At 35.8% G+C, this 24513-nt stretch overlaps 1 protein-coding gene across 3 annotated transcripts in view; it reads left to right on the top strand.

The window, feature by feature from the left end:
* GATAe (GATA transcription factor e) overlaps window positions 1-23894 on the top strand; it is a 32225-nt gene extending 8331 nt beyond the window's left edge. Inside the window, exons 2-6 of one of the 3 annotated variants that reach the window (XM_011668971.2) lie at window positions 17191-17256; window positions 17727-17872; window positions 18417-18542; window positions 20375-20584; window positions 20959-23894. In XM_011668971.2, the coding sequence (XP_011667273.1) occupies window positions 17191-17256; window positions 17727-17872; window positions 18417-18542; window positions 20375-20584; window positions 20959-21405 (995 nt within the window). In that variant the 3' untranslated portion in view covers window positions 21406-23894. 3 annotated transcript variants of the gene reach the window in all.
* The last annotated feature ends 619 nt before the right edge of the window (window positions 23895-24513 follow it).

Below are 24513 nucleotides of genomic sequence, written 5' to 3'. Positions count from 1 at the left end.
ATACTTACCAGCGCAAACCAGCGCAAACTTGTCCCTCGAAGCTCGGCCCGTCCGAAGCTCGGCCCGTCCGCTGTAATGATGACTGCAATCATTTCTGTGACTGACTTTTTTCGCCGATAGTGAAAATGCAGTAAAATAAATGCCAATTCATTTAATCTTTTGAAAGAAGTGGAGAAAATGAAATGGCATCCTTTCTTTAATATTGTCACAGTGGTCTTGAGTTTGATTGTTTTCTAGCATCATTATTTATTTCATTCCTAAAAAGTGCAACACCGTTTAAAACATAACTCCTCCTACTTTTCAAAGTAAATAATTTCTCAATTTTGTAGCCGCTTCCTTGTTCTTATCGTCAATACCTCTGCAACAGATATGTAGACCCATCGTACTTTGTATCTTTTATTTTTTTATAAAACATTTTTTTTTTCTTTAATAAGTCTCTTCATAATAGTGTTTTTTCTTCTTTAATAAGTCTCTTCATTATGGGTTATTTGATACAATTAAAAACTGTGGCCATCATTGCCTCGCAAGGAGGCTATTTGACATGTTACCATGGTTACGGGAACGCTATAATTGATAGTATACTATAGTAACAGCTTGAATCCGTTCGGCGACATGATTGAGCCAAACAAATCGTCTTGATTTCTTTATTCTCTCGACGACCGTATGGTTAATCCTAGTCGTTTTAGAGTCGTGAAATGACAAGTCTTGATCAAATATTGTAAATAAATTTTGATGGTGATTAAAGTCTTGCTCCTGTGTGGTATGGTTCGTCAGTGCCTGGCAGCTGAACCAGGGACATGTCTCTGGCTGAACAAAGCCACACAACCTCGGTAGGTCGGGAGGTGTGGAAGGGAGCAGAGATAGATGAGATGCGATGATGGGGGAAGGAGATGGGTGGGGGCATTAGGAAGACGGTATCATGGCCTCATGGAGACCAAAAGGGAAATGATGGGAGTTGTCCAGAAAGCTGACGAAATTCACTCGGACATTCGGGAGCTGAGGGTGTGATGATGTTAAATTCGTTTTTTTAAGATCTTCGTATTAATATACATGTAGATTGGAGTTAGCCATAATGATAAAGGAATGCGATTTAAACAGTGACTAAGAAAAAAAAAACCCAAATAAAATGAGAGAGTGGCTTTGATAACGATATATACTGATGATGATGACGGCGACAACGATGTCGGTAACATCGGCGCTGACGAACAATGTAGGTGAATGAACTAATTTAACATTAATCATAACTACACTAAACTTTGTCAAAGTGATATTCATGATGGTGTTGATGACGTATAATTGAATGAAACTCCGTACCAGTATCCTAAGTCTAACATTGTCTAACAGGGTCATTAGAGCAAGCAAAATGAGGTTGAAGTCCTTCTACAACAAACACGCAACCACACACCAAAGAAGGGCCATTTTAATGTCATTTCTCATTCAGGTGTTTCATCAGACCTACTTTGTGATCTTGAGGGAAAGAATATCACCCTTCTCGGGGAAGAATGAGAAATATAAATCCGGTTTTAAGACACATCTGTAAATTATCATTATTAATGATATCCATGCAATGCCAATTAAAATATATTGCATGAAAATAACGTAACCAAAGGCATGAAGCTTGCACTTCAAATGCGAAAAGTTTAACAACGATTTTATGTAATACGAAGTGAACATAGATATTCTAGCTAGGTAATTGTGATTAAAATTATTTATTTTCAAATGGATATAGATTGGAGGTTAATATCTAATTAAATTTTCGTTAATTTGTCTTGGTCCCAGTTATCACAAAAGAGTTCCTTCTTCCAACGGTGCAGTCTAGTACTTTTCCTTTTTACGGTGAGCCAAAGAAGGGAAACGTCTTCAAGCAATAAATCAAGCCGAATAGCATTCCCTAATAATGTATACAGCGGTTTTAGACATGGCGACCTCTGCTTGAAAGTTCACTATCCGTTTATTTGAAATGTTGACTAATATGCCATCAAACACACGTCTCAAAACTACTAGTCTTTATCTTCTAACACTTTTAATTATTACCTATGGTGGCCCTGAAGGGACATCGCGAATAGACTAAATCGTGAAAAATATGCGATAAAATTCACGATATCGTCAATTTTATCGCATATTTTCACGAAGAAATTCACGAAATTGACGATATCGTGAACTTTATCGTGAACTTTTCACGATGAAATTGACGATATCGTGAATTTTATCGTGAAAAGTTCACGATATAAAGTTCACGATATCGTCAATTTTATCGTGTACTCTATCGTGTACTCTATCGAGTCTATCGTGTACTCTCCTGACGGGCGCTTCGTAAACAAAACCAGCCCTAGCTGGGGGAGACAGAGAGAAGGAAAAAAGGGAAAGGGAAAGAGAAGATAAAAGGAAAGAAAGAATAAGAAGAAGAAAAGAGGGAAACGGGGGGGGGGGGCGAAGGGCTCTTGCCTCCTCCTCACTCCCCCCCCCCCTCCCCGCCAAAAAATAAATCAGAGAGAGAGAGAGAGAGAGAAGGGAAAGGGAAAGGGAAAGAGAAGATAAAAGGAAAGAAAGAAGAGGAAGAAGAAGAAAAGAGGAAAACGGGGGAAGGGCGAAGGACTCTTGCCCCCCCTCCCCCCCCAAAAAAAAAAAATCAGAGAGAGAGAGAGAAGGGAAAGGGAAAAGGAAAGAGAAGATAAAAGGAAAGAAAGAAGAGGAAGAAGAAGAAAAGAGGGAAACGGGGGCAAAGGGCTTTTGCCTCGTCCCCCCGCCCCCCGCCAAAAAATAAATAAGAGAGAGAGAGAGAAGGAAAGGGAAAGAGAAGAAAGAAAGAAAAACGAAAAAGAGGGAGAATAGGAAAGAAAGGAAAAGAAAGAAAAGAAAGGAGGCAAGAGCCCTTCGCCCCTGTTTCCCTCTTTTCTTATTCTTTTTCCTCTTCTTTCTTTCCTTTTATATTTTCTTTCCCTCTCCCTTCTCTTTCCCTTTATGGCGGGAGGGGGGAGGGGGAGGTAAGAGCCTTTCGCCCTTCCCCCATTTTCCTCTTTCCGTCTTCTTCTTAGTTCTTTCCTTTTATATTTTCTTTCCCTTTCCCTTTCCCTTCTCTCTCTCTCTCTCTCTCTCTTATTTATTTTTTTGGCGGGGGGGGGGGGGGGGGAGGTAAGAGCCTTTCGCCCTTCTCCCGTTTCCCTCTTTCCTGATCTTCCTCTTCTTTCTTTCCTTTTATATTTTCTTTCCCTTTCCCTTTCCCTTCTCTCTCTCCTTATTTATTTTTTGGCGGGGAGGGGGGGGGGGGGGGGAGTGAGGAGGAGGCAAGAGCCCTTCGCCCCCCCCCCGTTTCCCTCTTTTCTTCTTATTATTCTTTCTTTCCTTTTATCTTCTCTTTCCCTTTCCCTTTTTTCCTTCTCCAGCTAGGGCTGGTTTTGTTTACGAAGCGCCCGTCAGGAGAGTACACGATAGACTCGATAGAGTACACGATAGAGTACACGATAAAATTGACGATATCGTGAACTTTATATCGTGAACTTTTCACGATAAAATTCACGATATCGTCAATTTCATCGTGAAAAGTTCACGATAAAGTTCACGATATCGTCAATTTCGTGAATTTCTTCGTGAAAAATATGCGATAAAATTGACGATATCGTGAATTTTATCGCATATTTTTCACGATTTAGTCTATTCGCGATGTCCCTTCAGGGCCACCATAATTACCAAATGCTTGCCATTTCACTGTATATTATGTTGTTATCCAGTAATCATGATCTTTCTTTGATTTTACTCGATATGAAAGTCTGAATGAAGTTCCTTTGTTAAACTAGTGTTCTGGCTAATAGAAAACCGCAGTGAATCACATACAAGACATGCAAGATGTTTTCATTGTCTGTACCTCACTGCTACCCTGAAGCCGTAGTTGGTATCTTTTCTGTAAAAGAAAAAACACACAATAAATACAAGCTTTTCACTTTTTGATCGGATTTCCTCAAATTTTCATCGCAAAGTTTCTCATATTTCTCGAGTTTATTCGATTCAACTTGATGTAAGGGTATGCTTCCCCGTTATAGAGTTCATCAACCAAACAAAGCTTGATTCTCTCTGGCAGAATATAGGCTGAGTGTAAGTCTAGCAGTGCATCCTAACCCGCGCTCTTTTGATGGTTACACTTGTATGAAACGCTCCGTTTAAACGACGTTTCGATTTCTATGTTTGTTTACATCGAAAGAAGGAGAGTGAACAACTTTCAGAGTCTGAAAGTGCCTCGTTTTTCTGTCTTCACCTCAATGCGACAGTCAATTTAGTCGCATTTCTGTTTAGAATTTTGAAAAGAAGGCATGATTCGGAAGAAGAAAGATGGTAAAACGTGATTTATTTTCACCGAGGGTTATTTAACAAGCATGTAAAACTCGAATGAAGTACGGCGGCTCCGGTGGATCCATATTTTGGAGTAAAGTTGATTTATGTGGTTCTTTGTAAACAACGCTTGACGTTATTGCCAATGGGACACGAATATGGGCAAATTAACAAAGAAGGGAAGAAAGGTTTAAATCAGAACAAGAAAATGGAGGAAATATAAGAGAATAAAAAGGAGGACGCTAGAAACTGTGACATTATAAGTTAAATTGATTTGCAACGCCGTAAAAGAAACAACACGGCATAAAGGTCAAGATAGAATTTAAAATCCAGGATTTTTTAAACTTCCGTGTTATCTTCTATTTGCTGTCTCTCGTTTCTTTCATGTTTTAGTCAAATGCCTATATTTCGTTTTTGATATTTCTCTCTTTCTCTCTCTAGTTTCTTTTCCGTAAATCTTCTGTCGGTTCCTCCCTCTCTCTCCCTCTTTTGTTCGTGCACCTATCCTATTAGTGTTTTAAGAATCTTCGTGGTGGTATATCATCAATTATTCTGTTTTTCTGCTGCCTTTTTTCTCCTCTTCTTCAATTCTGGTCATCTGTCATGAACTGGGAGTATGATGGCCCGTTGGACCATGGCGTGTTTCATGTCAATGACAGTGTAAATGACTACCAAGACGACAACGACAGAAATGCGACATTCTTTCTAGTCACAATAAAACCTTAATTAGGAGTCACCTAAAATAAACAACATTGACAAATGGCGTCCCATAATCCAGTCCACAACCGATCTTTCACTTTTCGGTCTTCGTTAGGGTTTATGTTTTAGCTTCTAAATAAGAGACATTGAAACACATCTGTACTCTGCATCTATATTGTTATATATATATATTTTTTTTTTTTTATTGATTACAGTATATACAGTCGAATATTACTGTAGGGTATTATGATCAATTTTTTGGGGGAAATACTGTAATACATAAACCAAATTTTTCAGTCAGTTGGTTTAAATCTGTAGAGAAGACATGTACGAACAAACTTTCCTTTCATCAAGCTTTATAGTATTAATTAGTATAGGCTTACACTATTATATCGAAGACGCAGTTAATATCAATTGCTGCAAGTATGTATCCTATAATGACGTAAATGCGAACATTTTATTTCAGTTTAACAAAAACTTTTCTTTTATTAAATGTACATACGCAACTACAATACTCAATGTAAAATGGCATTCAACAACGCAAAAAGCACCAAACTTGATTGTGGCGAGTAATCAGGTCTTTATACAAGATAATGTGGTATCTATAAAACTATATTTCAGAGTATTTTATGCACTCATGTGCGTGAAAAAGATAGTATGATATTACTAGGCAGAAAATATATATGATTATTGAGGAAATTAAGAAAGAAAATGAGATTTAGAGAGAGAGAGAGAGAAAAAGAGAGAAAATGAGAGAGAGAGAGAGAGAGAGAGAGAGATAGCGGGAAGAAAGAGGTTGAGCTGAGAGAAGGATATCGAACTGATAAAAAGCTCTGGTTTTCCTTCCAACCTGCCCACATGATAACCGTAGGTGGGTATATCTTGATTTGGGAAAGTGCAACACTTTTGTTGTCCTTCATGAGCTGTCTATCTTCAGTCAGAATAAATTGTCCTCAGGCCAGGAAAGATCTAATTACTCGCACCACTGGTCAAACCACTGGTCAGACCAGTCTATCACACCCATTCAGTCGAATTGAAGTGATTGATAATAATAAGGTCAAGAAATGCTCGTAAATCCACATAAAAATGCTGTAACTTGGGCAGTTCTATTTGGTAGATGTATAGTGCTGTACATCGTACACGGGTGTTGGCCTATATTTATAACACTTTTAAACTTTTGCTTCAGTGTACATACAAATTATTTTATTCTATTTACCTTCGGCCAATCTGCATGATTGATTTTATCTATAGGAATGCCATTTTCTAGGGAGAGCTCATTCAATCTTTTTCAATTGATTGGATTATTTTATATTGCACCAGAGTCACCGAATATAATGGTGTATACTTATCATGTAGCAGCCTACTGTTATTATCGTATTGTTGTTATTATTTCCTTGTTGATACCAGTTTAGTGTTCACTATTATTGCCAAGAACTATCCAATCTCTAAAGTTACGTTTTTTTTTATAACTTCGGATATTATAAGGGGAATAACGAGTCTATGATATGAAATGCAATGATTAGCTTTGAGTGCATGAATGAAGAGACTTACGAGTCGTAAACGAGAGTCAGTAGGAAAGCGGATTGAGAAGGGTAAGGCAATTTCGAAGTATACGATTCCCCCCCTCCCCTCCCCTCGCTTGTGTATATTAAAACCAGAAGAAGTCAATTTCCCTTCTCCTCCTCCACAATACCTTCTACCATTATTCCGTCTTTCGCGCCAGTTCTTTTATTATAATTATTATGAGAGATGATCGAGGTAAAAGCCGCACACGCTAACCTGCTCACAAAGTTTGTGTATGAAGCTGTTGGGTCGTCACTGATTTAGAAAGGATAACATCTTCCGCGTGAATTTTTGTTTTAAGAAGATAGCACCTTTCCCAGCAGCTAACGAGCCATAGCTGTATATTTGTTATCATTATTACGTCACAGTTTATGAAAATCATGCCAGCTCTTCTCCGAGTAAAGGCGTGTGTGCGGTGTTAGCAATGTCAATAAACCTATGTTGGGTGTTCGACAATATCAAGAAAATAATTTTAGTGGCACTTTCATTATAGAGCATGGACCTATACTATATAGGTCTATGGTCGGAGTCACCACACACAAAGCTTGCTAAGTAACGTTCAAAGAAAATAAACCGAGTTTGGTCAAATAGAAACGATGTTTAATTTATTTACTCCCTGTCTCCATGGTACAGCTTGAGTTGAAAACAAATTATGAATTTAACCAAAAGTGTATAACCTTTCTTAATCCTTTCGCCAATTTGTTAGTCATACGTGCTGATGAAATTAAGAAACAACCGTATTTAAACGTTTAAAAGGTCAAATGCTTGCTTGCAGAATTCTAATTTGTCAATTACCAATGCCAGACTCATTTCAACTCAAGTTTATTTTCAGGACATGTGATATTTATTTTTGTGTGTGCTGTAAGCGATGAGAGCAACATATCTTTCATTATATGCGAATAAGATTTAAACTTTACATTACAGAAGATTTTACAAGCTGTGTTGTAGAGTCGGTAAAATATTTTTTATTTCCGTTAATAAATTTTGTTGTGATTTTTGTTTGTTTATGGGGTATTCGGCAAAACGATTTTTGTGGATAGCCTCCGATCAACTAATGACGAGCAATGTGTCAGTTTGTGTAACTTTCATGAATAAATTTCAAGTCATACAATGCAAGAGCAAATAAACTAGGAAATAATGGAGAATGTTATGAAGATAACGTTTTGGATTATTATGCGAATAGGATAGGAAAGGACCATTACAAGAGAATATAGTTTTTCACCGCTATCATTGAACTAATGTTTAGGTGTGGTAACATGGAAAGGACATCCATGGCCACTTCCTGAGTGATGATAAAAGAAATCAGTGTTCTCTCTCTGTCTTATCAGCAGAGAAACGGAAAGAACACAAACATATGCACTTCTACAAAGGACATGAGATATGCTACACTTCTCTTATACCGGAATCTGAATCCGATCGCTAGTATCCATGATCTGATTGTAAAAAGGTGAAGAAAGTGTATATTTCATTATTTTCATCTTTATCTTAATTGCGATAAAAATATGTAGTGTTAATATTTCGTTTTGTTACTCGATGCGTTTTTATTACCCATTTTTTCACTACTAAACTGATCGTGATGGTACTCATGGGAATCAATGTATCCCATATGTAATGTTATGCTTCCTAATCGTCATCCCTTCATTTAGTTATTCTTATTTCCTTCTTAATCAAACTCGGAAAGTTTATCAGATTGTCGTCAATTCAACAACATTGCATTCTATATTTTGCACCGTCGATAATTACGCAATAATAATTAATGTTTGCAGTAGCCAGTATAGTAGAAGTCTTTTTTACAATTTAAATTGACGATACGCCCTTATCTGATACCTAGAAGACAAGAATAATTATCAACGACTTCTCCGCGCCTATAGTCATATTCCAGCCCGACAGACAAGGCAGAGCTTGCCCGAGAAGTATGTTCAGCGTTTAGCCATTTCGAATGTGCGCTAAATTTGTAGGTACATGCAGGCCTTATCTACTTTTAAAATAAAACAAAACGAAAAACCAGGCTGATTTTATGAAATAAAGATCGAGGGTATAAATCAGACAAGTGAAAAAAGACAATTTAAAAAATATGTTACAGTTATCACAATACTTTTTCTACTATGGGTTTAATAATTTTTAAAAAGGCGTTAATTTTGTCGATTTGACAAACTCGAAAAACAAGAGCAGTTGTCTCTGCGTGCATGGGGGTGGCGATATTCGTATAGGATTTTTTTAATTCTCATTTTGTGGGAGAATACTGCATCAATATTAAAAGAATTTCCCGTAAAACTATCCCTTTTTACGGTGGTGCAGGGAGTTGGAATGGAAATGAATGTTCAAGACGCGGATGAGAGACACATAAAGCCCAGACGGAGTTTATATGGTTGAGTTTATATGAAGACCATCCAACCTTGACGGGGAGCGTTTGTTGGTTTTAGCATCCCACCACTGGGATTAGGGGTGTCCGTTGATGGTGACCATCGGGGCACACTTTCACCCCTGCTTAGGATTACGTAATTAGACTTTATTTTAACCACGTGTGGTCGGAGTGAAAGACACATGTCACATTCACTAGATTGATTGGAATGTAGACTGATTGACAGATTAAAGGGGTACATCTACCAAATATAGAAACAAAATGGTATTCTCACTATAATTTGATGAAATAAAACGTGATAGATAATTGCACGTAATATAACACGATCACATTTGTTTTTGAAAAATCAACTCGTTTTTCCTATACCCTATTGTATGTGCAATAGAAGCCATGTTCGATTACGCAATAAGACATTGTCATGTTCGCATATTTCAATATTATATGACGCACAATGGTATTGAAACTGCCGTATATAGGTTGATTTTTCAAAATTAGTTGCGATCGTGTTATACCTAATATTATTCTAAATTCAAGGCGCAGTTTCTGGATCAAATTGAAATGACAGAAGATTGCAAACTGTTTAATAAATATAAACGAAACGTTGGAGACCAACTCTACTTTGTACGTGAAGTTGAATGGTTTTTGACAAATTGATCGAATGAGCACGCCTATTGTAATAAACGTGCCTTTTCGTGACACTGACTAAAAAAGCCACAATTAATATTGATAATAATAATAATAATAATAATAATAATAATAATAATAATAATAATAATGATAGTAATAATAATAACAATAAAAAATAATAATAATATCAATATTAATGATAATAACAGCAACAACAACAACAGCAAGAACACCAATACTAATACTACTACCACAACACAACTACTACTACTTCTTCTACTACTTCTACTACTACTACTCATAATAATGATATTAATATTGATAATAATAATAATATTAATACTAATTATTATAATAACAATTAAAATTATAATAAACATAGCAACGTGAAGAACAATAACAACAGTAATGTAGACACGAAGAGAAAATAACCAAATCACTAATAAAACATTATCGGGACTGAAAATGAAACACAAAATAAAACACTGGCAATTAATTGAATTCATTCATGATTTCAATTAAGTATATTTATTTATTATAGTTGTGATTTGAATGCGGAATAGAAGAAAGTAAAGTATGATTGCTAGCATGCATGGCTAGTTATCTTGTGGCTGTATGCTGACATTTCGCCCATGACTATCGGTCTACCGGTCAGTATACGCCCCGTTGAATCTGGCACCGCGCAAGCACGAAACACCCGAAACACAAGCACTACATTATACCTGAACATCACCTGAAAGATACATTATAATATTAATTCAATAACTAATTAAATTAAACCGATTAAATTGAATGTTTTATAGAAGAATCCGGCGAACGGTGATTCATATCAAATTGGTGTTTGAGTATGTCATTTTAACTCTATACTATATTTTTCTTTTGTGAGATTATAGGAATTAATTAAATCTTGACCTTGACATTTGAAATTTGGAAACCTGAAACTCAGTTTCTAGTTCTAAGTTGTATTTTCTGAAGAATAGAATACATGTTATATCTCTGCTTACATTTCCAATCGTGTCTCGCGTGGCTTATCCATCTCACTCTGTCCGTCATAATAAAATTCAAGGATAAGAAACGATTATTGTTATAACCCTGATGATAATAGTTTAATATCTTTTCCGGGGGAATCACCGACTATTAATACCTTCACAATCTCGTCTTATTACTGATACAGAGGTGATAAAAGCTGCATGCCGATTAAAACGAAGCTGTAATGTCTGAGGTATATCTTACTTGTGATTAGATCTCAAGTTTAAGTACGATTTCAACCCATAATCTTTGTGAAGGCTATATAACTTTAACGTGCCCTAAAGATATGAATGACTAAACATACAGTGATATACCGATCTAGTATCTGACTGCTAATGATACTCTATCTATTGGTCGTGTGCTACTGCTATTTCTAGGAGCGATAGCGCGTTTACCTACCTAATTTATCCCATTATAAATCGAGATAACTTTGATTTTGCTCTGCAACCATATAAATCTGTCAGATGCAGACAGTATACATCAAAATCACAACAAGATCTTTGTTCTCAGCCAATCTTTAATCTTGTTCGATTAAACTAAATAATACAAATATTAGATATGTATTGATGATCAATAGAGAAATAAAATGAAGATAAAACTCCATGTTTTCACGATATCGCTTGCATGAACAAAAATATATATACATAAATAATTGTATGGTCACAGCATTGTCTCATTGAGCTTGAGCATTTGAGTTTCCATAGTTCTTCTTCATATTTCCGTCGTTCATCTGTCATTCTGTATACAATAAATGATTTAGTTGTCTGTGTTCAATCAATAGTAATTCTGATGTGAAAACAAAAACGAAGTTTGGCTCTATAATCTATATACACTTTATTCTTTCATTTATTTCAAATTATTCGTTATTCGTTTGTTCATTTCTTCTTTTCTTAGAACACTATTATAGCCGACTTTACTCTATGAGTTAATGTTCAGGAGAAAATGATCATAAAATGAACTTTGTGGATTCCACCCGTTCAGTATCTGCAAGAATTTATTGATGTGTCTGAAAATCAAATTGTAAAGAAGTTGTTAAAAAATGTACAGTCAGTTGAAATCATTTCAAAAGGGTCATGCACGTGTCAATATTGGATGCGTGAGAAATATTAGTGATAGAAATGTTCGCTTAGCAACCTGTTACACAGTGCTTGATTAATCCTCTTTTAATCGAAGAACGAGAAGCTTGATAATTATCATCTAATCACTACTCAAGTATCCATTCAGCTCTCTTCCAGTTTCAATTAAAACACGAAACCAACCTCCTTTCCTCCCCCATCCACCTCAAGACGTTACCACTTCAAGTGGAGTGTATCATAATTGCCTTTGTATAGTTCATCGCAATTCAGACGGAGTGGTAACTTCTTTTGTAATCTTCCCCTCTAACTAATTTTGCATTTAATTTGTCCATTTTCTTTTACGCTAAATATAGTTCGATTACGGTTTACATTGTGCTCATATATCATTCAAAAACTTGAATGATAACGACGCCTTGACTTACTGCCGTTTAAAGATTCTCTGAACTCAGTTATTGAAAGAGAGAAGAGAGAGAGAGAGAGAGAGAGAGAGAGAGAGAGAGAGAGACGACAATACAGAATACAGATACTATTTAACAGAATGAGAGAGAGAGAGAGAGAGAGAGAGAGAGAGAGACATGGGATGGAGAAAATAAAGGAAGAAAGAATGATAGAAGGAAGTTAAAACTGAGTTTAAACAATCTAGGTGAACAGTAAGAATCAGGATACAGAGTCAAATTGTTAAGAGAGGTTTAAACAAAACAGAAAAATATGAGTGGTTTGGTTTGGAATTATTTGGGTTATTTGTCTTTGCACAAGAGCGAGCGACAATCAGTAATGAGTGATTCATTAAGTCTGTAAGTAAATCTACCTTATCTCAAGAGGGACAAAATGCCCTCAGATGCGGCTTTTCACACACACATACATTCAATCCTAACTAACCAGAGAATAGTTTACACTTAAAGCTACAATCCATCCTTTGAAAGAACCCACTCTCATACCCTTCTCACCAAACATTAGCTTATTTGACTAACTTTACCGTTCATACTTCTAAACTATAAAAATAAGTTTCAAATGATAATGGGATCAAACCCTGAGAGCAAGTTTCACGTCCTAGTTTCCAAACAAACAAACTGTGTAGAAATCCACCTTTAATGCATTCTGCATGGAACTGTTCAAGACGGTTTGATTAATTTTAAGAAGAAAAAAATAGGGAAGGGGGGGGGGGGTGATGGAGAATATGAAATCTGGCCCTGTATACTAATATTAATATCAATATTACTATTGCTATCCGCAGGGACTCAATATTTTTGGTTTAACGGAATTTTTAAAAAACAAGAGAGAGAGAGAATAAAAAAAGATGAACTCAAATATAGTCGGTTAGTTGATAAAATGTTTAGAGCTTTTTAAACCATAGATGACATATTCAAAAAAAGATTATCTTTTCTAAGTTCGCATTTTGCCAAAAGTGAATTTTATTTTTGTCCGACGTCCCCTCCCCACCTCCTTACAGACCAATAGTTTTATTTTTAAAAAACTCTGACGACGCCCGCCCTTTACTGACTGTACGTTGACAATAGTGTTTAGTTATTCTACCTGTGAAGAGAGTAAGGGATTCATTCGAAGTGATCATGTGATTGGTATTGTTTCTTAGTGATTTCTTAAAAAGGAACCGAGAATAGATTTAGTTGACGAGTATGGTGATGGCGGTGCCGCCGGTGCGTAGTTCAGTTGGGAGACATGATAGATTACCTGTTGGGTGAGATGACATGATTAATTAAATGCGCTTCTTGTCACATTGTAGAAGATAGATGAACGCCTACGTGAAGAATGAGAGACATGATTGATCACGGTGAAGTCAGAGGTTCAAAATGAAGCCTCGGAACAATGTTGCCAATTTGAACCCTGTTTCCTGTGTTTTCCGAGTATGTGGTTACATGAAATCAATCCCTTGTTTTGATTGGAAGGTATCTTGTAGGATGACCTCTGACATGGGTTTCTCATAGGGCGATTTCGAAATGCAACCCAGGTCGTGGATGTGTCCTTTTTCTAATGTATTTATGTTTCTCTTCTTTTCAAATAAAGTCAGAGACAATCACACATATTTTGTTTAAATGTCATTCTTTCTAAAGAGGGTTGAAACTGTCACTTTGCAACTAAGAAAATAACGGTTTTAAATCTGACATTCTGCTTTATCAATTTTCTGAATGCTGATTACAAAGTTGCTGGAGAAACTATGCATGTTATTTCACTTTCTCTTATGTAGTTTGAGTAAAATTCATGATAATAACAAAGAAAAATGGATTATAATATCTACGCCTCTACACCTTGTCACAATTTGATTTTGAACTCAGTGCCACAATTACAATTAAATAAAGATCAGTGAGATTCGAATTGGGTCTTTAGGTTGTTGATAATTACTATGTCAAACTTTAATTTTAGACCAATATCATTGAGCTCACATTCAACTGACAAATATTAATAATTCCCTTTCTCATAACTAATTTATAAGATTTACTTTGTAATAGACTTTATCAGCTCGATGCGATAACGGGTGATAAGGGGCGTTGTTTTACGGTTGATTCGCACAACCTTGCGTGCAACACAGACATGTAAATACACGCAATGCGAAGGTCTTGTACGGAATCAGCAAAAAACGTCGACCTTTTGAGTTAATTTTTGATAGTGTAATTACAGGTAGCCGAAGTTTTTATTTACTTTGTGGCCAAATTTCAACTAAGTTTACTTTGCTGGTTTACATTCCCGATTAGAGATACGTGTTCTGTAACATGGCAGTTACTTGCTTTATGTATCAACTTACTCGTCCCCAAACATCTTTTTGTTACAAGAAAGAAAGAAGAAAAAAAATCTTGATTGTAAAAGAAAAAGAATGATTGCATGATCAGCATAAGATTTAAACATTAGATAAGATGACTGTAGGAATCGGCTTTTAGGATTGATTCAAACATTTATAATTCATTTTGAGTTTTTACCTATCGTGGAAAATGACAAAAAGTAATACAAAGATTAGTTTCTCGAGTTACTCCGTTAAATCCCTCAGATCATCGCGGATTTATGAGCCCTCTACTTTACTCATGAGCCCTCTATTTCTTTTCGAGAATGTTCAATTTCTCATAACTCCAACTTGTAATTCCCGAGGCACGGATGCGAATTTTGATAGAAAACTACATCTGTTCTAATTATCACGTTCCGAGAAATAATATTCGCGCGAAGTTTAGCGAACGGCTGTTGGGAGGGGGGGGGGGGGGGGGGGGGGGGGGCTGTGACTATGGGAACGCCGATATTAGTTTGCTGCAATGCCGCGGTAATTTACATGTGTCTAACTGTCTATAGTTTAAAAAAAAATTAAGCACCATCATCAATTGAAAATAATCGAATATGAAGTGATGGTCTCTTGTTTTGATCTTTTGATCTGTAAAAAGGGTTTATGAATAAAATTACCTTTAATTTTTGCTCTTTTTCTACTTGCTAATAATTTGATGTCTTTGTTTAAAACAAAAGTGTTTAAATTGATTCAATGTCAAATGGAGACTTCAAGCTCTGGGTGAATTTTAGTTTAGACCTCCATCATGATGATCATGTCACCTTCATTATCGCAAAGGTCTTTATTCGGATCATAGATAAAGATAACTTTCACGGTCACAATCACAACTAATAACTTAAGAGTATCATGAGCTTTAAGCTTAAGGCACTTTGATAATGAAAACATTATATCATTGCCATTCGTCGGCTAGAAGATATTTCAATGCAATGTCACTTTGGTTCGACAAGGCTTTTCCCTTCTCAACTTCAATGGAGCTCTTGCGATCTGGTGGTCTTACGAGTCGCTTGGTACGTCGCCTTGCCCCGGCAGTTAGGGCTGGGATTGTAGACCACACCCCGCTGGAGCGCTCAGCGGCTCGTTGTAGGATTACCAGTAGACTACACAGGCTTTATAGCTCGGTCTTGATTGGCAAAACATTGCCATGTTTTTGAGTGACATGCGTTTATATTTTTCCTCTCAAGTTGAATGCAAACAGAGTACTTCAAAACGAGAGAGAATGGCGAATGTCAAATGGATCATCTCGTAAATGGATTTACAAATTATGGCATGTAGAATTCAGAAGCGGAGAGGGGAAGCAAAACATGTACAGTCTAAAGTAATATAAAAGTAGTTTAGGTGCGATAGATTGATTGCGATTGAGATATAAATTATGTTATGATATCAAAATATGAGAAACTGTCGAACTTTACTGAAATGATATGTCAATTGAATAATTTATAGAGGAATTTATGTAGAGAAATGTATGAGGAACATTCTTGTCACATTTATTTTTCCTGTAGCAATCCTGCCCTTATATTAATATTTTTTGTTACCTATCCAAATAAATTCGATGGGAAACTAACATTAAACCATAATTATAAAAGAGATATTAGTTTGATGACATTGAAGCAAATTGTTGTATTGAAGATAGAGCTTGAGATATTTAGAATATAAAAGATAACACGACTTCGGGTTTTTTTGCCTTTAAAATTTATGAGGAGGGCAGAATGAAGTCGTAAAATGTCTTCTTCACTGAACGGTTGGTCCAAATTGTTCGATGAGTGAGGTTTTAAAGTTTGTGAATGCTTTTAGGCATAATTTCTTCGAAAAGTGACAGACCACAGGTACTATTATGATGTATGGTTAGAAACGTATTATATTATGGGTGATACGGGCGTAGGATGGATAGAGTTTTAAAGGGTGATCGATTGTTAAAATGTGCTTAAAGAATGCCCCTATACCTACAACAATTTTTTGGAAAAAAGGGGCTTCTGAAATAGTTGAATGATTGTTTGAATGTCTGAATATCGGGGTATCTCTCGGATAAAACAAATCGAAAGCACATTGTTCTGCCGGACATATATCCCGAATTGTGTTATCTTCTCTTAATTTCAAAGACAATTAAAACAACTTTTTATCAATTTAGCCCAACTAGATCCACAAAGGAAACGTAATTTCACCAAAAATTAAGGAATAGAGGACATAATTTATCACTGTTATATTCTTGTTACTGGACATCTCATTCTCGAGGTCCTTTCCGAACGTTGAAACGCAGTTTCGCTAATTTTCAAAATATCATTTATTGTGACGAATTTCCCTTCGTTTTATGTTATACTGTAACCAAAATCATGTAAATCATAATTGCATCTGTCATTTTCTTATATATTTATCTGAAACTGGAAATATATACATTTTTAGTCATTATTGGTTGCAAATATTATGATGGTTTACGTTTATGATTATGAATAAGTTTTACTCAAGGAAGAGACTATTTTTTTTGGTAATACTCCAATCACTTTGGGCTTTTGTCAGTACTTCTTTTCTGATTGAAAGAAAAGCATACCAGTATTACATAAGTAAGAAAAACAAACAGACAAATGAAAATTGGAGACGTGGAGTTATAAAAATAGAAATATGTTATCGTTCTTTTCAAGCAGCTTTATACAAAATAAGCTGAGCTCAGATTTAATCTATTTATGCTGAAACCTAAGACAACATTTTTCTCTTCGTTTCTTTTCTTTTCTCTAAAGAAGCAGAAGCTCAGATGATGAAGAACATGGAAGGTTACACAGCTGTCTGGCCTAATGAGTATGGACGTAAGTAGTAGTAATATAAAAAGCCTTTTATTCTCCTGAATGAAAATAAAACCTCCTATTTGATATACCCACTGCATAAAGGCAGTATATGACTGTGCATTAGAAAACATTAGGAAATAAACCAAAATACATGTATTAAGTGTTTTAAAATCTGCAGTCTTTCAATATAGGTCTATACCATTTCCTTTTCATCGCCTCGAATAATAGTTCCTTCGCTTGTTCTGTTTATTTTTAGTTATTTATTTATCATAAAGTTTGTGGGGGTGTGGTGGATGCCCCCCCCCATTTTCTATTTTACTACTTCTTACACCATCACTATCACTACTGCTACTACTGCTACTACTACTAATTCTACTATATTACCACTACCATTTATATTGTAGTGTTATTTTCATTAAAGAGCATGAACGACAATGATTCCTATTTTTCCTCCATTCTGATAATCGATTAATTTGCTTATTCACCTGCAGTGGGTCGTGAGTGTGTGAACTGTGGAGCCATCTCCACCCCACTGTGGCGCCGGGATGGTACCGGTCACTATCTATGTAATGCATGCGGTCTCTACCACAAGATGAATGGATACAACAGACCTCTCATCAAAAACCCAAGAAGATTGGTAAGCACTGAAAAACATTTTATAAGCACTGAATAAGAGAATGGTAAATACCAAAAACGAAATTGGCAAATCTGAATGGGAGTTTGGCAAGCACTGAGTAAGAGCCCAATAGGCACTGAATAAGATATTAATAAGCACCCAATGTGAGATTGATAAGCAATGAATACAAAATTGAACAGCACTGAATAAGAGAATAATGAGCATTGAATAATGGATTGATCAGAAGGGAATGAGGAATTGGTAGGAATTGAATAAGGGATTGGTAAGCACCGAATAGAAAATTGGTAAACACTATTTAAGAGATTGAAAAGAATTAAAAATATTTGTAAGCACCGAATAGGAGATTGATAAACACCGAACAAGAGATTGGTAGACACTAGACACCTAATAAGAGATAGCACTGAATAAGAGGTTAGTAAACACTGAATAAGAAATCCATTATGAAGTATTGGTTGAGAGAAAGAAATAAAGTAATAATAATAATAAAGTAATAGTTATGCTCATGATCTGATGATGTTCTGTCTGATCCACTACTTTTCAGCAGTCTGGCTCAAGACGAGAAGGAATTACATGTGCTAACTGTCACACTAGCACTACAACACTGTGGCGTAGGAATAAAGACGGTGAACCGGTCTGCAATGCTTGTGGCTTGTACTTCAAATTACACGGCGTAAGTATAACTCAATCGATTTTATTCTTAAATTATTTATATTTGTATTACTCTTTATCCAAGAAGATGAGCTATAGTGTATTAATCTATTTCATCATAATGATTATGAAAATAAAACAGAAATATTATAATTCTTATTGGATGTTTTTGCTTGGATGATATTCAAACAGAGATCCAGCTAAATACATGCAGATGACAAAGAAACAATGTTGTTGCATAATTCTACATCGGTAAGGTGCTAGTAACTTCTTGGTTAGAGTGGATAGACACGCTTTGCCCTTAATTTGATACACTTTTCGTTTGGTGCCTTCTTGACAGGTCTACCTCATTAAAAGTACAACTGACTTTCCACAACAAATGAAATGCACCTTACTATCTCCACTTATCACTTGTATGGGATGATAATAAGCTATTTGTTTCGTAATATCACTGGAGAGTGACCGTAAGGATATCCTCTTCTTTTTTCCTTTCGTCTTTTTGATTAGCACCAAATAGATGAGTGACCTTGCAGATTTGGGGTCAATGTAAAGGGACATTGTTTGATCGGACTGTGTTACACAATTATTATAGATGCTTTCTTTATTTATTTGGAAAGGTGAACCTTTTTTTAATGTCGTAGAACTGATATCAAAGTGACTGCGAAATGGGAAATTACGTTGAATCAAAGGATTCAACAGAGAAAATAACCACATTTACAGCATGTGCATGCATGAAGATATCAGAATATTTGATGGGATACACTGTTGACTGTTATCTGTTCGATTAAGTAATAGTTTAATATCGAGGAGATCGGATACATTTAAAACTTACAAGTTGGAAGAAAAAAAGTATTCTTGTGAGCATGATAAAAGTAGTGCTATATATGAAATGAACAATACGATATAAAAATGAGACAGAAGAATAAGAGATAACAACAAATACAAATTAGAAGGAAAACCAGACTTGCTTCGTTGTGTAGAGGAAAAAGGATCTCGTGAAGAAGATAAATCTAGACTGTACAGAAAAAATAAGTCTTTGATAAAAATGTTGGAGTGGAAAAAAGAAAGAAAAAGCAGTACCAAAGTAGGACTTGCAAGTTGCAGAGAAAAGGGAGATAGAGAAACCATATCCACAAATAAATGAAATGCGGTTTCATTTAGAATACAAGGATGACTAATAAATTTTGAGTCCAATGACGCAGTAAACCAAGATATATGGTATATTCGATTTTATCTGTAAAAAACCACTCGGTTCCTGAATGCTCGAGACCTTTGCGAGGATGGACTATAACAAAGGGTATTTTTTACCTTGTAAGCAAGCTTTTAATAGAAATTTACTTGGACATTAACCGGAATGCTTCGTAATGGCCATGGGATGTTGAGTTCAGCTGCATTATGATGACTTACAGAAGGTCACATGTGCCGTATTAGTTCACGATGTGCATGTTTATTTCATAAAATACGCTATCATTTCATTCTTTATGTTTGTATTGGTATTTTAATATATTTTTGTTTTTCATGTTTTTCCATCTATAAAAGATAAATATTGTCGAACTCTTTTAAAATTAAATACCCAACCGATGTATTACTATAAAACAAATTAACAAAAGACAAAAAAAAAATAAGATACAAGATACAAATAAGAAGAAAATGATTGACAAAGATTGGATCAAGATTCTAGATGAAGAAGGGAATGAAAAGGATTACAATTTATCTTTTCCGTCTATTTAGGGGTACTTTATAAACATAAATCATGATATAACTTTCAGGCATATATGCACAGTGTAGATGGACATTCTTCAGAGTACCTCTCGCAAGTCACCTGTAATGGCAATTTTCTTTTCGTTTCTGTAGGTCAACCGCCCTCTGGCGATGAAAAAGGATGGCATTCAGACTCGGAAGAGGAAGCCTAAGAATCCCAACAAAGGAAATCAACAGAGCAACGCACGCAATGGCGGTGGACAATCATCACCTAATGATGTCAACATTAAGGCTTCCTCACCAACCGGCAAACAGTCGTCTCCATTGCCCACCTCCTCGCCCTATACCAGCCACCCTATCAAAGTAAGAATATCCTCCAGAGTCCAGACTGTTCAAGTTGGAAGGTTCTTGGTCAACTTATTAATTCTCTCAGAACTCGAACTCGTAGGCCTACCCAAACCTAGCTGGTTACATCTGAACCCACATGGTGACCTTGTCTGCAGACTATCTGATTTCTTGATACCAACTCTCAATTGTTTCCTCATGAAATTGCTAATGAAAACAGCAAGGAAAGAAATTTAGGGTGTAGCATTTAGACATTCAAGGCCCGGCTTCAAGGACTTCAAATCATTATGAAAGAACAAACATGGTGAACCTAAGAATGTAATATGAACTTTTGAAAGAACTGTCGTTTACCTTTACCTTTGTTCATCTATGTTTTTAACTTGATGTTGCAGGTAGAACCTCAGTACCGTGTAGGACTGTCCCCTCCACCGATCACCAACCAAGTATCCTACATCCCTGGCCTGGTGCACCACAGTGGACCCATCTCATCAGCTCAATCCCTCCATCACCACCACCATCACCCTGGCTCCTATGCTGCTCACCTAGGAGCACCACCGACTCATATCAGCCATGGAATCAACAGTGAGCAAACCCTACATCTTACCCATCAGCCAGGACAGACCATCCTCCTACACAATGGACCAGCTAACTCTGCTATCAATCCTCTCAATCTCAGCGCTAATACCAATGGTGGTGTGTCCCACCATGCAGGCAGTCCCGGTGAGATGACCAACACGGACTCTACCTCACCACATCATGTCTTGTTCAGTGGAGTTAATCCCTCTCCACCATCCGCCGTTGCCGTGCCAGTCTCAGTTTCCAAAGTAGATTCTGAATGAGAAATATGAATTATATACCCTGCAATATTTCATATGACATATTATAGAAAGAAGAATAAAATCATCATTCTGACCTAGATTTACCTCTTCATCGAATGTTGTTTATGCCATGATTCCAAAGATATTGCTTCAGTTATTATTACGTCATTGTATATAGTTTCATTTTCCACATAAACCTCATTCAACTCCTTATTGATTCCACACATTTTTGTGGAAAAACGTGAAGAAAATCAACAAAACTACGTCATGGATAAATAATGATTTCATGAAAATGACTCTTAAAGCTTGGAAAGAGATCTTTTTCCAGAGGAAATCACCAGAGACAAGGACATGAGAGCGAAGATGATTGTGTTGTGACCAGAAAGATATACAATATTGATCTGATACCAGCAAGGGTCTGACATACCACAGATACATTCATATTGGTCAGATCACTCATAATTAAGCTTCGTTATACATTCATGAAACCCCTCCTTCAGATAATTGCCAACAACCACATAAATGGTGTGACATGACGTGTTTCTAAATGGAGGAAAACTGATGATGTGATTCAAACAATTCTAGTTTGAAAGTAAGATAAGATCACTCTCGTTACTCTGACTAATATTGGATGATAGATTGCAAGCATGATTATGTGCCACCTCCATGCACGTTTAAACTGATGATATACTCACAGTCAAGGTCCAGGATACGGACCAGTTAAAGAACTATAACAAACTATTATTGTTGTACTTTAACTAAAGGTCAACAGAACAACCTTGATAGTGAGAAATATAGTTTTATGTAACCTTTTAAATCTTTTCTCACCAATGATTGCATGCATTATCAGAGTTATATAATGCATAACATCTGACATAACATTATGACTGCACTGCTTAAAAAACTACTTATCTACTTACGGTGACTGTATATGTGTATCACAAAGCCTCACTTGCGAATTAGATAATTGAAAAGATAAGCTGTGACGATTATTCTAAACTTGCCAGACAACCTTTATTTGCATTGCCATGTTCTCTAATATTGCCAAATTGATATAATGAAGAAAAAACTTGCCCATGTTAGCATTCTACAGTTAATTAGAATGAAGATGTGTTTGCTGTCCGTTTGTAAATCACTAAAACGTTGAATATAGATTTTGCGTTGCATCTTGGGGAACTGAGAAAAATGTAGGAGTGGAACTTCTGTTGGGAATACCAGTTCAGATCGTCACTATATTGTGGGGGTGAGTTCGGTTTTCGGAACTTCATAACTTTTAGAACAACATTTTTCCTCCGACTTAAGTAAACTTACAATGTTCGGTTGTTCTTCTTTATGTTCCATTGTTCCACTCGAAGCAACCTGTTATCAACGTATGATTATCCTGTAACAAGGAGCTTCTAATGATTATGTCATTTTAAGGAATATGCTTAAGAAACGAGCAACGATTTAAATGATAGATCAATGTAAATTTGATTCTATAAACATGTACGTCGCGTTGCAGTTTCTAACCTTTCTATTCATGTTATTTTGTTTTAGTTCAAGAAACGTATTTTGCTTTTCATATCATGTGATCACCGCGTTTTCACCTATCTGGTTCCATCGTTGTATACTCATGAACGGTGGTAATATCTTGTAAATAGTTTTGGTATTATCTTCGAAGAGTTTATATCTGTAACCTCACAGACATGTGTCAGTATTTTCTTTGTCTAACGGAAGTACCCTATTATAAATATAGCTCCTTAAGGCGTGCTGTCGTTTTTCAGTTATCGATCTTTAGGGAAAGTTGTAGATATTACTGTTTCTGATAAGATAACGGCTTACGATAACTTAGAAACAGAAATCGTGTAATATACCATAAATTCATAACAGATATCGGCGATAAGTTAAAAAAATCTTCATATTTTACTGTGTTAATCTTCATAAGGTGACCATTGTTCGAATGTTTGACCAGAAGGGATATGCTGTTGTGTTTGTTGCTAATAATATAAAGCAACATTTCATGTAAAAAGGATTGCGAAAAAAGAAACAATAACGTTACTATGAACAAAATTTGAGATATATCCCCTAGTTGTAGAATTAAAGGGAAACGAAATATTAGATCGGAATGTATTAATTGATAGGGTATATCTAAACTCGAAATGGTACTCGTACGGTAAAATCTTTAGCCATAGTTATATAAGTATAGATTTAAATTGTTTTAGATTATATTTTGTAATTTCAAACATAATGATGAATTCAAAGGAGTCCATTAATTGCGGCAATATTGTTGTACATTACATGAAACAAGTCCATACGGATTAAACCAAAGACTTAACAGTGATGATTATAATTACTGTGTACTATATTATGATGAGCATAACTATTATCATGTTAAGTACTTAATCATTGTCCAGTTCAGTGTGATATGTTATCCTGATGTTATTTATTAATCGATGTATCATTTGAGAAACTAAATTACATGAACTATAATGTTTATGGTTAACAAAATCATAATCGTTTACAATTGCAAATACATTTCTACCGATTCCTTATTATTTCGTTTTGGATATTTCGCAAGAAATTTTTAAAACGATGTTACATTGCTGTTTGATTCACTGTTGATGGATTGATGATGATTGATTTCTTCCTTGATCAAAACTGTGTTGATTGATTGAATGTAAAGCTGATTTGCTGAATGAGTGATTGGCTGTGCAGCAGAAGAATTGATTGTTGGCTTATAAATTAAGTGATATTGATCAGTTGGAGCATTGATCGGTTGACTGAAAGATTGGCTTATTGATTGATTGAGTTACTGATTGATCATTGGTTTATTGATTGATGTATTGATTGACTTGAGTGGGAACGGGTGCATGTGCTCCATAATCGAATGGCGAAATTAGAAAAATGGGAGAAGAGTAGAGAGAGAGAGAGAGAGAGAGAGAAATGTGGAGAGAAGAAGGAATTTGAAGGTGAATAATTTTTTTTACCTAATCCCACCCCTTAACCCATCGACATGTAAGACCGCCTCCCCCTTGTCAGCAGCCCCATCTCAAAGGCTGGTCTCATGATACCTCTTTGATTAGTCGCATTATTAGTTGATGGTTTAATTTGTAATGATTGGTTCATGGTAGTCGGCAAATAAAAAAATAA

The sequence above is a fragment of the Strongylocentrotus purpuratus genome, unplaced genomic scaffold, assembly GCF_000002235.5.
Source record: "Strongylocentrotus purpuratus isolate Spur 01 unplaced genomic scaffold, Spur_5.0 spur5_scaffold_7, whole genome shotgun sequence".
Taxonomy (NCBI): Eukaryota; Metazoa; Echinodermata; class Echinoidea; order Camarodonta; family Strongylocentrotidae; genus Strongylocentrotus; species Strongylocentrotus purpuratus.
Note: the sequence above shows the minus strand (reverse complement) of the source record. Positions and strands in the feature narration are given on the sequence as shown.